This window comes from Lepisosteus oculatus, chromosome 12, assembly GCF_040954835.1.
Source record: "Lepisosteus oculatus isolate fLepOcu1 chromosome 12, fLepOcu1.hap2, whole genome shotgun sequence".
NCBI lineage: Eukaryota > Metazoa > Chordata > Actinopteri > Semionotiformes > Lepisosteidae > Lepisosteus > Lepisosteus oculatus.
Genome location: NC_090707.1, coordinates 36,418,619 through 36,432,956, shown reverse-complemented (window position 1 = coordinate 36,432,956; position 14,338 = coordinate 36,418,619). Strand labels below are relative to the sequence as shown.

At 45.4% G+C, this 14,338-nt stretch overlaps 2 protein-coding genes across 7 annotated transcripts; one reads left to right on the top strand and one right to left on the bottom strand.

Annotated features, from left to right (window-relative positions):
- Positions 1-5,797: 5,797 nt before the first annotated feature.
- LOC107078850 (uncharacterized) lies at positions 5,798-8,661 on the top strand. Its single transcript, XM_015359496.2, has 2 exons — positions 5,798-6,018; positions 7,330-8,661. Exons 1-2 carry the CDS (start codon positions 5,978-5,980, stop codon positions 8,273-8,275), a joined length of 987 nt encoding a protein of 328 aa, XP_015214982.2. The 5' UTR covers positions 5,798-5,977; the 3' UTR covers positions 8,276-8,661.
- A 241-nt stretch (positions 8,662-8,902) lies between these two features.
- On the bottom strand, positions 8,903-14,065 carry LOC107078851 (uncharacterized). Of its 6 annotated transcripts, none has more exons than XM_069196604.1 (7): positions 13,451-14,065; positions 13,261-13,359; positions 12,666-12,746; positions 11,749-12,126; positions 11,120-11,203; positions 10,268-10,312; positions 8,903-9,994 (listed from the first exon to the last, which is right to left on the bottom strand). In XM_069196604.1, the coding sequence occupies exons 2-6, from the start codon at positions 13,289-13,291 to the stop codon at positions 10,275-10,277; spliced, it is 612 nt and encodes a 203-aa protein (XP_069052705.1). In that variant the 5' UTR covers positions 13,292-13,359; positions 13,451-14,065; the 3' UTR covers positions 8,903-9,994; positions 10,268-10,274. The 6 variants fall into 6 exon arrangements, 4 of the variants coding, with proteins under 4 accessions (XP_069052705.1, XP_069052706.1, XP_069052704.1 ...); XM_069196605.1 differs by having other exon boundaries at positions 13,261-13,381; positions 13,893-14,065; XR_011191286.1 differs by having other exon boundaries at positions 11,120-11,198; positions 13,261-14,065.
- Between the last annotated feature and the right edge of the window lie 273 nt (positions 14,066-14,338).

The following is a 14,338-nucleotide window of genomic DNA, read 5'->3' as shown; positions in this document are numbered from 1 at the left end:
TGGAATCTAGCTGTTCTTCTGTGGGCAGATTCCAGAACAGCATCTTTTCTATAACAAAATTTTACAGAATATTTCGAATGGGACCATACAACTGTGTTTTTACAATTTAAACATAACAACCCTTTGATTTGAACCAAGGTATTTCAATACACAGCAAGCAACAGAAAAACCCCAGTGATAGGCACAACTTTCACCGGTCAGAATAATTCTCGCCACATCTTTTATGTTTTAAACGAATTGATTGGGCCTCTTTAAGAAATCACCTGGCAGTACCTTCGGCGTGCGGGGGAATCTGTCGGCATCAAGCCACGAAAAAAAAACCCCAACAAGCTAGCTGAGTTGAGAAGAAAAGGCTGAAAAGCAAAACATTCCTGTGGCTGTCAAGGCTGAGTGCTCTACAGTTCAAAGCCTGTTGGGGGAATGTTGTATGGCAGCAAAGCATTGTGGGGTGACACACATACCATTGAATTGCCAGACATGATTTTGAATTTCTAATACTTTACAATTAAATTCTAAACCCTGCAAAGAATACAATGATCTTTAAGAGCATTATTGCCTGGGGGAAGCTGACAAGTTTGTTTTTTTTTTTCATTTAAAAAGAAACTCAAATGTGACAATATTTCAACCAGGGTTAAGCCCTACAAACCACAGTGCTTGTTTTCCCAGGTGCCAGGTGCACATTACAGAAAATTCAGTGTGATGAGGCTTCAGATCCTGTTCCGCATGGGCTTGACAGATTACAGAGACCGGGGCAGCGAAGGAATTAATTGTAAATTACCGGCTGAACCAGTAAGCTGGTTTGGATACCTGTTTGGTTTGTTAGGGCAGGCTGTGACAACGCGGCCTTCTTTCACAGTCTCCGTTCCGCCTGGGGCACTTGCATGGCAGTGATCAGTTTGGACAGGAGTGAAACAAACGAAAAAATTCCAAAAGAATATAGCCCAAGGGCAGCTTGTCCCTTTTTTTTTCAGGCTTCTAAGTTTTTTTTTTTCCCGCTTGATAAGGAAAGGAAGGCTGCCAGCCAGTGTTTATTCAGGGACATTGTGGGCTCGTTCCCACATTTTCCTTTCCCAGGCCTTTATCGCTGCGCCAGGACACGCCGCCCTCAGGGTGCCAGCCTTCCCTGTGCCGACAAACAAATTCCACATTCCCAGATCCCAGCTGCAAATTCATTTGCTGGCCGGAGAGAATGTTTGTCCTCTACATTTTTCGTTTTTTGAAGTCAAGCGTCTGCACTGTATAAAAGGCTCAGCCGTGGTATTCGCCCCTGGATCGATTACTCCTGCTGCTTGCAAACATAAAAAAGGGTGTTAATACAATATTTCTATTAATAATTCAATCGCTACTTCTGCTACTAGGCGCTCACCCTGTGGTCTGTGTGGGTCTTAATGCCCCAGTATAGTGACGGGGGACACTAGACTATAAACAGGCACCGTCCTTCGGATGAGACGTAAAACCGAGGTCCTGACTCTCTGTGGTCATTAAAAATCCCAGGGCGTTTCTCGAAAAGAGTAGGGGTGTAACCCCGGCGTCCTGGCCAGATTTCCCATTGGCCCTTACCAATCATGGCCTCCTAATAATCCCCCTCTATGAATTGGCTTCATTACTCTGCTCTCCTCCCCACTGATCGCTGGTGGGTGGGGAGCGTTCTGGCGCACTATGGCTGCCGTCGCTTCATCCAGGTGGGGCTGCACACTGGTGGTGGTGGAGGGGATCCCCATTACCTGTAAAGCGCTTTGAGTGGAGTGTCCAGAAAAGCGCTATATAAGTGTAAGCAATTATTATTGTTATTATAGAACCCACATCTACAATCGTCTTTCCTACAGCTGCTACTTTGAAAGTACTTAACACTGTAAACTTCTACTGCTGCGGTCGTTGATTATTGTTTGTCACTTCATGCAAGGGAAATAACGAACAAATAATTGAGCTGACACAGTAACGAGGCGGTCAGCACCCCTGCCTTGCTCATGGGCCCCAGATTGAGATCTGGCCTGGCGTGCCTTTTGTGTGGAGTCTGCATGTTGCACGTTCTCTTTAGGTGCTGTAGTTCCTCCCACCTTCCACAAACCGATGCTGCCGTGTAAATGCGGTTTCTCTGATCTGCCCTCGTGAATATGCGCCCTGTCCCCGAAGGGGTAGCTTCTAATTACCAAACGGGCAAGACGGACTGAAAGACTTCCTCTGGTTTGTAACCTTTCTGACGGTCTTTACACTGACAGAACGCCAGGCGCAGGCAGATGCTGAAGGGTCCGGCTGTAGCGGCAGCGGAAGATAACATAGACGAATGAAACCCACTCAGACCCTCTTATGACGCTGCCATGACACTGGGGGAATCCCAGTCCCAGTCAGCTAATCACATAACCCAGTCCTGAACCATTGTCGTCAAACCGAAAGGCAGATGTAACACCCCGAAGATGTGTCTTTTCTGCTTGAATGAGCTGAAAAGTTCACATTTTTTTTAATACACTAACATTCCCTTGAGCTGAATTTGCCTTGCTAAAAGCGTAGTACCAAGGGTCTTTTCGTTTTTTTTTAATTGGAATGCAATTATTTCCCTCGATATACTGTGTGAATACTGCAGCTGTGTCGGCCTTGATAAAAGCGTGAATTGTTCTTTTGGATAGCTGTTGTAATATGATCTCCCCGTATCACCGGAACATGAGTTGCCAAAAATGTAAATAGCTGCCGTAGATCTTCTTGTGTGACGTTGATCTACCTGTTCTGCTGGGTTTTCTTTAATTTCATTTAAAACTACAGTGTATCCCACCTGTACCTTCTCCTTGTTACTTGCCTGAGTGATTTTCCCGTGCTGTGTCGTGAGCATAGAAAACGAACGTGCTGACGGAGGTGTTGTGGAGACCATTTTTTTGTGAATGAGAAGAATTTATGTGGAATACTGAGCCCGAAAACGTAATATACAGAACTGCAGAGGCCTGAAATGCTAAAACAGTATACCAACGTTGGACAATTTAATATCTACTGACACCTGGAGAGGGACGCTGTGTTTTCTTTCTCCTCTTTTCTGCATGGAATAAACCTCTTACTTGTTCCTTTGCAGCCTACGCATACTGACGCAGCTCCCCACCTGAACTACTTCAATTTAATAGCTGTTCTCAAAGTGCCCCAACAAAAAGAAAACAAGTCCAAAATGGAACAATATAACCTTACGTTACTAATGTGGCAATATCACCTAAATATTTATATCAAATTTATAAACTGATTGTGATGTTTATTATTATTCTCTCAAGAGCTCTACGTAGAATTATACAAAGCTAACTCCTGCAGCAATGTAAAAACCCTGACAGTATGTATGCAACAATGTAAAAAAAAACACTGTAAACAAGACTTTGAAAAGGTTCATAAAATGGTTTCTCAGACGAGACGGGAAGTGAAAGACGAAACATCTCCGAGAGACTGCAGATGCAGTGGGGGCGGGCGGGAGGAGAAGGTAAAAAGGGGCCTTTAAAATTCAAAGGAAAGTGTAAAAATAGAGGCGCGGTTTCGGGGGAAGCCAGGTGGACACGCTCAGTTTCTCAGAAATACAGATGAGTTCCTCTCTCAAGCTCCGACCGGCGCCAGGTGTCAGTCTGAACTAAGAGGTCGAGGCAACACGAACGGCAGAGGGAGGGAAACAAACTCTAATCGCTTTGCAAAATCAAATTTCCTTCCAACTAAGATAGAATTAGCCTAAAAACTGCGGATTCGGTGTATGTCAAGGGTCTCTGATTTCGACACAAGAGGTTCAACACCCTTATGACTCCGGACTGCAGGTGTCCACTCCGGAGGTCACGGGTTAATTTGCATCGGGTTTGTGGGCGTCAATCGGCATCTGTAGGTTTCGTGCAGCAGTAAAGCTTAAACTACAGCGACACTCACAAAAAACACCGATGAAGCAACACGAAAGGACGTCAGACCCCGAAACTTGTACGGGAGAACGATTCTACACCAAGCAATTTCCCGTTTCGGAATTTTCGTGGTCTTTGAACTGAGAAGATTGTTTTGTGTGCGAAGGCCACTGACTATCGACAAAGTCAAACTTCTTCAGAATCAACACTGAAACTCCATTTGAAAATGAGGAGAATTGGATAACTACCATTTCTTTTTTTATATATATATAGTATTTTCCATTACAAAGGACCCCAGTGCCGTAAAGATCCATTAGGTCCGGTACTTAGCAACCAAAGTAGAATTTAGCCAAAACACCGCTGATGTCATCCTTTGAAGGATGGTCCTCCTCCAATACTGTTCCGTTTGTCCACTTCCACTATGCAGAGCCATCTGTTCGTTATTAGTATTAACTTAGGGCCCTACAGAGTGAGTCAAGTCGGATGTGATTACAGACACGTGGTCGTCAATAGGAATGCATCAGATGGAAAATACGGGCGAGTCATGGGCGAATCATAAAACTGAACACCGTGTAGTTTAGAGGGGAAAAAAAACGAGCGTAATGAAAAGTGTTTTAAAACTCGCGAATTTTGCAGGAGAATCCAAATGCATAGAATGACCTTTTCTGTATGTTAACGGAGTGAAATACGAATGACTTGACCTGAATGTGGAAAAAAAAAACCTTTTCCCCCCTTTTTTCCTGCCCAAGGAGCCTAAAATTCAATCCATCGGAAACGGGGTGATGTAGACGTAGCATGAACGAAACACAATTTCGTTCATGCCAAACGCTTTCAGAACAATTGGCGCATTCACGGTTGTCCTCTGCTTTGCTGCCACCTGCTGGGTAATTGTGGTAGAACAACTCATCGAGCACAGATCCCGGCATTTCTTAAATCATCGAAGGTATCGCAGCCCGGTAATTCCTAAGGCCGGTCCTGACAGCCCCTGTGTCTTCTTGTCTGTTTACCATTAGGGTTCGTTCGAAAGTGTTTACTTAAACTCCTATAACTCACGATGCGTTTGGAGCCCGTAAAATCACCTGGCACATAGTTGGGACATCGCTATTTCAAACAGCACCAGTCCTTCCATTCCTGCCGCAACACACTTCTGCGTCATTGACCACACTGGTTTCCTCCCCTTCCCACTAAGTGACTCATTTCCCTTTGTCTCATTGCTACATGCCCCCAGGCTGCGATCAAAGTTTAGTTTATGGTCGATTCTTTCTCCAATCTAGGGTGGAGCTCTCCGTCTCCTGCTCCTTCCGCAGAGCAAAGCGAGTTAAATAACCGATTAAGCGTATAGTTAAAACTTAAATACCGTGTCACCAGCGCACACGGATAGAAACAGAAAAGGGGCTGTAATACTCTGCAAGTCACATACGCGATTCATTTTCTCAAGCTTGTTTGCTTACATAAGAGGCGTCAAAAGACATCTCAAATCGCTTTAACAATGATAACAAGCCGTGCAAGACCCTTGCTTGTTTACCCTAAGGCGAAAATGTATCAGTCTCGGAGCGTTCGGATTTTGACCAATCTAAACAATAAAATGTGTATTTTAACTAGGTATTCTATAAGCATACGACGTTGCTCACCAACGAAAGGAAGAATCAGTGATTGGCCACACACGATTAGAAATACAGAATGAAATTAATATATGTAGCACCTCAAAAAGCAGTCAGTTGTTACCTACCTATCCTATACTATATTCACAAATACGTTTACGCCCTACAACAACACGATAATTAGTACAGCAGAAAGTAGTAAATTCTTTAATAAAGAAAACAACTGCAAGAGGATCCTAAGATAACATTCTGCAGTTTGCAGTGTAATGGGTTTTTATCTGTAGCACGTGAAAAGCACATGCATTCTTCAATCCGGATCCCGCAATTGTGCAACACTTCCGCCACACTCGCTGAAAGCAGCAACTCATGAGACTGACACACCCAAGATGGCCGAGCTGTGAGCGGCTGTAATTTGCGTGTGGGGTTCTCTGAAAACAGGAAAATCTCTGCTTTTCCGAAAGCTTGCGTAAAACTCTTGCTACACAGAAGCTGAAGGAAGAGGCATACTGCAGATACGAAACGACATTGTGCATGATAGTGAGGAGTTTGGTTCGGACAAAAGTGATTCTGAGGTATGTGCAGAACGTGAGGTAGCACTAATATTGAGTCTGTTGCTTTTCTGGCGTCTTTACAAATTCTTTCTCATTGTAAAGTAGCAGGATTTCCCTTCGGTATCACTTGACCGATTCTCCTGACGACGGCAGGAACGTGTATATCGCAGTGTTTAACATTGTAGTGTAGTTGCGGAACAATACAATTGTTACTTCAGAACATACTAATAGTGCATTGACTACAATGTTAAAACTGTTATTCACACGCATTAGGTTGGTGACATATAAAGCCGTCATTCGAGTTGTAATAATCTGATGTTTTGAGGACTATATGTTTTATAATCGGAATAATTTTGCACTCTTAATGTAGAAAAATCGAGAGATGTTAATTTGGAGTTTTCATCATTTTAAGGCATACGGACAGATACCTGTTCTGATCGGTTTGTTTTAGTATGAACTCGCTCTCACTTTACTCGACCTTAATGTTAATTGTACTTTGGAAAAATGGAAACTTGTTTGAAAAAGTCCGTGTTTCCGTGAAGGTTTTTTTGCCAAAGAGCAACTTGGAAAAATAAATCGGTCTTGTACCGCCCCCTAGTGGCTGTAATGGGAACCTTGGCTACTCTGGACTGTTTTTGACTTGCGCATAATTTAAATGTTGTACCCCTTTAGTATTGACGTTATAAAGGTATGCATTTTAAGGGTTTCCATGACATGCCAGTTTATCACAGCCAATAAAACATATCTGCTGCTCAATAAGTGCTCACAAGTGTGGCTCAGCGATGCAGTGCTGCCTGACAGAGCTGGGGCCCTGGGTTCATATCTTGGAAATTGGGGTGCTGTCTGTGTGGAGTTTGTATCGTCTCCCTGTCTTCGTATGGGGTTCCTCTGGGTATTTCCTCCCATGAGCCCGAAGTCATACTGGTGGGTATAATCGGACCCCGGTGCGAGTGTGTGCCCGTGGCGGTCTGCCCTGTGATGGACTGGCGTCCTGTCCACCACAGGGCACACCTTCTGACTGTTGCATGCTGGGATAGGCTCCGGCTCTCCCCCCCCCCAATATCCCTGAATTGGAAAAGGCAGTTTGAAATTGGATGGAGGAGGGTACCCCAAACCGGCTTGCGCCAACCAGCACTTCCCTGGTGCAGGGGTTTGCTCTGCACGCCCACCGACAGGGCAGCCCACTCGCACCGAAACCTTAAATCTCCCCAGATGTTGATCTCGCAACCTGTCCACGTCGTCCCCCGGCCACGTTGTCCCGCCTCGTCTCGCGGCCTGGCCGAGCTCCAGCCCGCCGGCTTGCGTCTTGATCGCCCCTCTTCTCCTTCCCAGGATGGCCTTCCCGGGTTTCCCCAGCCCGGCCGGCCCCAAGCCCGACCTCCACGTGATCTGGGAGGACGCCGAGCTGGTGGCCTACCTCCACCCCCAGCCCTGGACACCGGGCGCCACGGTCCTGACGCAGAAGAAGCCGAGCGGGCCGTCCAGCATTTTCCACCTGCCCCTGGTGGAGTACGAGGCGCTGATGAGGGGGGCGCGAGCCGTGGCCGCCCTCCTGTGCCGGCAGGTCCCGGTGCACCGGTGCGGCCTGATCGCCGAGCCCAGGCCCGGGCAGCCGGCCCACGTCAAGGTGCTCCCCATGCACGGGGTGGAGCCCGTCTGGAGGCCCCACCTGGCTGGGGAGCAGGAGTTCAGCCCCCAGTACCCGGGCTACTGCACCTCCAAGAACGGCCCGCGGGCGGCGGATTCGGAGCTGGAGCTCATCCAGGCCCGCATCCGGGCCCGGCTGCCCTCCCCCGCCCCCGTCAGCTACCGGTTCTTGGGCGACCCCTCCGACGACAACCTGTTCGCCCGCATCGTGCGCGGCGCCGAGGAGCAGCAGTGGCGCGTGTGGGAGGACGACGCCCACGTGGCCCTGCTGACGCCTTTCCCCAACACGCCCGGCTACACCGTGCTGGTGCCCCGCCGTCACCTGCCCAGTGACCTCTTCGGCCTGGAGGAAGACGATTACCGGGAGCTGACCCTCGCCGCCCACAGGGTGGCCCTGCTGCTGGAGGAGGGGCTGGGCGCCCAGAGCTGCGCCCTGATGTTCGAGGGCTACGAGATTGACTACGCCCATGCCAAGCTCATCCCCCTCCACGTGCCCCCCCAGAGCCCCGAGCCCCCAGCGCCGCAGTTCACCCCCAGGTACAGCGGCCACCTGTCCTCGGTTGACGGACCCCCAGCAAGTGCCCAGCACCTGCTGGAGCTCCAGGCCAAGATCACACAGGGTGGCTCTTAACACACCCTGCGCGGGAGAAGGGAGCTTTCCGTCACGTGGAGAGATCTCGAGCATCTTTTTTTTAAAATAAATATACAGTTCACTGTCCATAATAAAATATTCCCCATTAGCAGTGTTAACACTAGGGTGACCAAACTCTAAGCGCATGAGGGAGCAGACACAAACTCCTCAATAGCAGATCTAGATCTACATCTCATCTAGTAAATGGTAGATGAACTAGTAGATCAGCCTTTGTCCAGCATACAGGCCCCTGTGTTCTGAAACATATGACTGAATAAGAACAAAGGTTGCTTTCAGACTTTTGATTTGAGAGTGAGGGAGGGAACACGCGCTGAATTCATCGAGTCCTTTATCTCAAATCAATGCAAATAAAGTGGGGAAGTGTATTTGTGCAGCTACATGTCTTTATTCTCTCCGGTGGACTTTTAACCTTTTGCAGCCTGCTGTTTCTAAGGCAAAACCTTGCTAAGTGCCAGGGAGGTGCTGTGGACAGTGAGAGGACAGCTCTAATGGAGACAACGTGGTCCTGTGTCCTATCCTCCATATGAGCAATGGATGAGGGCTTCACTGGGGGATCAGTAATGGTGTTGCTGACATTCGCGCCACAGAATCTAATGACACAAGACGTTTTTATACAGAAAGGCGTTTTATTTTTAAATGACAGTCTTGCACAAATAGCAGCAGGATTAGCACGACAGTAAGACTGCAGGGAGTGGGCTCTGTTTGGTTAGGTCTGGCCAGAGATTCTGCTTTTATACAGGTGTATTTAGAATCATTAGAATAAAGGCCAGGACCCAATGCTATGGTGAACAGTATAAATTATCGCAGTTCATCTTTATGTTCCTTGGACATTTTTATATCCTGCAGTGCCTTCATGTCTGTAGTGCTTTCTTCATTGGAGAATGTCACAACAAGTCTGACCTGTACTGAACGACAGTATGCCAAGTAAGGAGTAGCCTAGTAAAATCCATACACAGATGATCTAGTACAAAATCAGATTAAAGCCTATAATGTTTCTGGAATCACAGCACGTGTGTCCACATCATAGCTGTTTTTATACTGAAACAAGTTTTATATAGTGTGTGTGTATATATATATACTCTTGTGGAAAAATTAGTAAATAAGTAAAGAAACAAAACAATATAAGAAGAATTACAAATGAGAGTAGACATTTTAGCCTGTCTGACTCATTTGGAAGTAGCTTATTGAAAGAAGTCAGGGAGTTGGCTTCAGCCAGGCGGCTGGATAGCTTATTCCATGCTCCCATGACCTTTTGCAGGTCAGTGTTCTAGTTGTCCGTGTCTCACGGTTTATAAGTTAACCCTCGTGGCTTTAAATAATAATAATAATTACACTTCTATCGCACTTTTCTGGACACTCCACTCAAAGCGCTTTACAGGTAATGGGGACTCCCCTCCTCCACCACCAGTGTGCAGCCCCACCTGGATGATGCGACGGCAGCCATAGTGCACCAGAACTCTCTCCACCCAGGGGAAATCGTATAATACAAATCTTGTAAGCCAGTTAATGAGAAACATTGCAAAGAGGGGCATTAGAAGCAGTGCTCTTGATTCCTGACCGTGGAGGGACCTCCTTTGAATGACAGCTGATTCTTCAAAAAGAATGGGATCCACCGGGACTTGGTCTGCTGCCATTACTCTCTTCTCTCTGATGCCTCTGTGGTCTCTTCCATTCTCCGCTGATCTGGCACGAATCGTTCTGGAGACAAGAAAATAATAATAATAATAATTGCTTACACTTATATAGCGCTTTTCTGGACACTCCACTCAAAGCGCTTTACAGGTAATGGGGACTCCCCTCCACCACCACCAATGCATCCTATTAAGGGAGCCCATCTGTACACTTCAACAGTGGAGCAGAAATAACCAGCAAGTAACTAAGTTACTTGAGATTTTACCACTTGCTTAGGTGGATCAGGGTTGTACAAGAGGTGGTGTGAGATGAATGCAGTTTAAGAGACGGCGTACTTACATTTTTTTCAACTCTCGTCTCCTGAGGTGTGCTCCTTTTCTTTCACTTAATGCAAAACAAAAAAAACCCCGAAAATCAGCCTCAAACATACTTGTCTTCTTCCATTATAATGGAGTCAGCATTTGGTTAATTTCAGTCTGAAAGTGCTACCGTATGAAGGCCACCCCTGGTTAGCCACAGTTGTAGTTTTAAAGATTGTACAGACTCTTGTGTTTTATCTCATCTGACATGGAGGATTTAGAGAATGACTGGGTGGCTTGTTCCATACTCCCACCAGCCTTTGCACAAAAAGAGTTTCTGCTTCTGTGCTCTGGTAAGTGTGTATTCTGAAGATGGTTGACTGTCAGTGGCCTTGAAGATTTTGAACGATGAGGTACCTTTGTTCAAGACCTTGTTCTTTCAGCCTGTCAGTATAGGACATTCCCTTCATAACAGGACAGTACCTGGTAGCTCTTCTCTGGACTGAATCCAGAGCAGCAACATATTGACATGGTGACCAATAGTACATCCAATATGGTTTGTATTTTGCATAGACTTATCAGAGACGCCAACATCCCACACATCTTTTCCTGGATACTTCAGTCAAATTTCCTCTTTCTATTAGGATGTCAGGCTGTGGTCCATAAAGAGCCACAAGTAGGGCTGCCATCATCGTAGAAAGCTTTGCTATTTCACTGAACATCATGTTGGTGAAACAAAAAAATGATTCCAGTTGCTGTTCTTACATTATAAAACAAGTGAAGTCTGCTGCCATTAACAAAGAAGAAGCTTTGAATTTCTCAAAGTATACATTTTCCTTTTTTCTACAAGTATGATGATCTAGTAGATTAGAACGCTTTGATGTTTACTCACACTTTGGGCGTTCAAAGTCATTACTGTTTCTCCTCCTTTGCCTGTCTGACCCAGGAGCTGTTGCACTTTTGTCACTTTCCTTATCTCAAAGTAGAAGAACAGATTTCTGAGTAGCAGTTGTGGGATCAGAGGTTCACAAACAGCATTAATAAATTCTATAGCATTCAGTAACCTGGTATTAAACAGTCTCTACTAATGGTTAATTGCTACTGTGCATCATCATATGTAGTTTCCATAGGAAATCACAATTAACTAAAACTCAGATAAGATGTTAGGTGATTGGTTAATAATAATAGTTAATAATAACTGGTTAATAATAATAGTTATTCAGCATTGTGTGAGCACACTTATATGGCAATCCGAGGGTAAACTGAAGTTTATAGAAGGTCAGACAGACAAGAGTCACTCCAAAAAAATTATCAGGATAATTTTTTATGCCCGGTTAGACATGTAGATTACTCAGATCAACAAACCTGAGACGTTATCTGGTGTGAAAAAAGCAACGCACCACAATCTTCAAGAACGAGAGTTGAATGGAGTTAAGAATACTAAAATGATTAGAGGATGTGTGTTGTGTACAAGCCTTTAGGGAGGTGTGCGACAGGGCACCCCTTCCTGAAAGCACGTACCCCGAGAGATCTCATCACCGGCCAGCAACTGCCCAGACACTGATGCTGCCTGTGCTTTGTGAGCTCCAGCTGACCCCTCCGTGTGGACAGCCTGCTGGTCGTCTGTGGCCAAGAACCTTCCGCCTCCCGAGCCTGCGACAGGTGATCCTGTGCGTTCGGCCTCCCCCAGGCCGGTAGTTACAAGTGGCGACTGGCTTGTGTCTGTGGAGCCAGAGCGCTGTCCTGCTCTCTCGGCCTCTGGCTGCCACGTCACGTCCTGTACTCTCGGGTGACTGGAGGCAGGGTGCTGCAGTGTGTTGTACCCGCTGTCGGGATCGGAGGGCTGCTTCTCCTCCAATCTCTCAGCCACGTCTTCCTTCCATTCAGGTACAGGTTCATCTGCAGGCAGAGGGTGGGAGAGACTATAATGGGATCATCCCAAAGTAACTGGATCAGTGAGGCAGACAGTTATTAATTCCTTAATAATAATAATACAATTTTGAACAGATACTGCTTCCACTTTTTTTATTGCAATCGATAAAACTGTTAATGGCCATTAGAAGCATTTATTGAGTGCATTGAAAGGATTCAGTGACCCCAAAAGTGCTTTACTTCATGTTAAAGATTGATTCGAAACCAATTGATGTGCTCTGAGATGATGCAATACGTTTAGAAAAGTAAATCTACACAACAGAGTAATTAAATTATGCTACTTTTAGCCAGACTGTAACACTATTTCATTAAGCCAAACAGCTTTATAGATATGGTGTATTATGTAACAAAAATGAATTTCTGTTTAAATGAACGTGTGTTTACAAGCTTAGAAAACATACAGATTTCCTGTATTCTAAATTAAGGGGGGGTAGTTCATTAATCAGAAATGAAGTATAGAGCTTCACTTAGAGTGAGCTTATGTAGAAATGTTCAAATTGATTTACCGCTGACGGTCTGCCCAACTCTTTCAGCTTCTGGATCATGTTCTTCCGAGCTAGAGACCTCCTTGTCTCCGGAGCTTTCGTCTGAAAGACATGTTACTGCTGAATACAGTCTGGAGTCATGCTTTGATCTTTTAATGTTACGGGCTGTTTTTTTTAAGTTACTTAATCAAATGTATTCAGTTGTTTACCACAACTCATAAACGAGATTAAAAAGAATGTTGTCCCATAGTTTCATGTTTACGTAACACCTCTGAAGTCTGTAGTATTGCACAGGAGAACAACTGATCAGGAAATTAATCAAAATCCTGGCAGGTGAACAGGAATGGCGCAAACGTGCAGGAACTAAAGTCATCTGTCGCGACTTTTAACTGAGATCCTCCATACTAAGACCCACCTTGCAACCATAATAAGAATACATCGAAATCTCTCTATTCGATATAGAAAGAATTGCTGGATCGAAACTAAACTCAATGGAATTCGTCCAGATCGAAACTATTCGGATTTCTTAGAAGAGTTGGGAAGCTGGACTTTTGTTGAGCTATCATTTCGGCGCCTCTAGAGCGGTAATAGGAAAAAAAAACCGCAAGTCGCTCACCTTGACTCCGAGATACACCTGTTCGATCCATTTCTAGGCTTCTGAAGCAGGTGTGGGGATCTTGCGATGGTTTTGCTTACAGCCTGCTGATCCAGGTGCCTGTCGATACAGGTAGGCGCTCCTGTGAAACACGAAGCGCTGTTTTAATTGACACCAAGGGTGTGGCGCTATCTTAGCATAGCTCAAATACCTGGGACCATCGCTTCAGCTGAGCACACCTTCCGCCTTCTCTTGAATATATCGAATTGTAATTGAATATACCAATACGAGTGAAACCGTGCAGTTCAACCACTATTTAGTAACAGCTCAACACCCCAGGCAACGCCACAGCCTCCGCTTCATGAGTTATTTCTGGAGCTTGAGACTGGATTGCTACTCATTGTTATTAAAAAAAAAACAACACGCAGGTTCTGAGAGACGATCAAGCAAACGTCAACGGATTGCCGTCTTGAGAGCCTCTTTGAACAATCTCGTTAAGATATGAACCGTAGGAGGTAAAACTGCCGAAGACAATGCGGTTTAGTCAACGTTTTCATCACAAGCATCACTCCTCGTACAACAGGTTTAGGGTTGTAACGTTTAAAAGCCTAGGGACTGTTTTCGAATGGCATGACGACCTACAAAGGACTAACAATTAACAGTATGTCAATTGCCCAGTGTTGTGGCAGGTGGCTGCCTTTTCTTTTTTTCTTTCTGTGTTTCTGTTCCAGGACTAGTCCACACTGTACGCGTCGTCCTTGACTGCAAGGTCATTAGTGGGTGTCTAGACAAACAGCGTGGATGCTATCTGCTGTAGATTGCTAGCACTGTGCCAATGACTTTAAGAGGACGAGATAGCAGTAAAAAGGCGGATCCGTACGGACGGACGGCCTACAATTCATGAAAGCTGATACGAGAGACTGCTCGTCTAGTTGCAATCATTGCTGTTAAGTTACCGAATCGAAGAGTTCACAGACTTGTTCATGTGGAAATGTTTGGATCTTTTCTTAAATATTGCAAATAAATCTTACGCCTTTGTGTTATGCTTTTAATCTGTTTCTTGTCCTCTTTTATTCAAACTTTCATGAAGATCTTAATT

Bases quoted from the DNA above. Each gene is read 5' to 3' on its own strand.
- LOC107078850 (XM_015359496.2), top strand. From the start codon at position 5,978: ATGATAGTGAGGAGTTTGGTTCGGACAAAAGTGATTCTGAG. The intron at 6,019-7,329 runs GTATGTGCAGAA...TCTCCTTCCCAG, and splicing joins CGGACAAAAGTGATTCTGAG to GATGGCCTTCCCGGGTTTCC.
- LOC107078851 (XM_069196603.1), bottom strand. From the start codon at position 13,291: ATGGATCGAACAGGTGTATCTCGGAGTCAAG. The intron at 12,747-13,260 runs GTGAGCGACTTG...CATGTCTTTCAG, and splicing joins AGGTGTATCTCGGAGTCAAG to ACGAAAGCTCCGGAGACAAG. The intron at 12,127-12,665 runs GTAAATCAATTT...CTCTGCCTGCAG, and splicing joins AGTTGGGCAGACCGTCAGCG to ATGAACCTGTACCTGAATGG.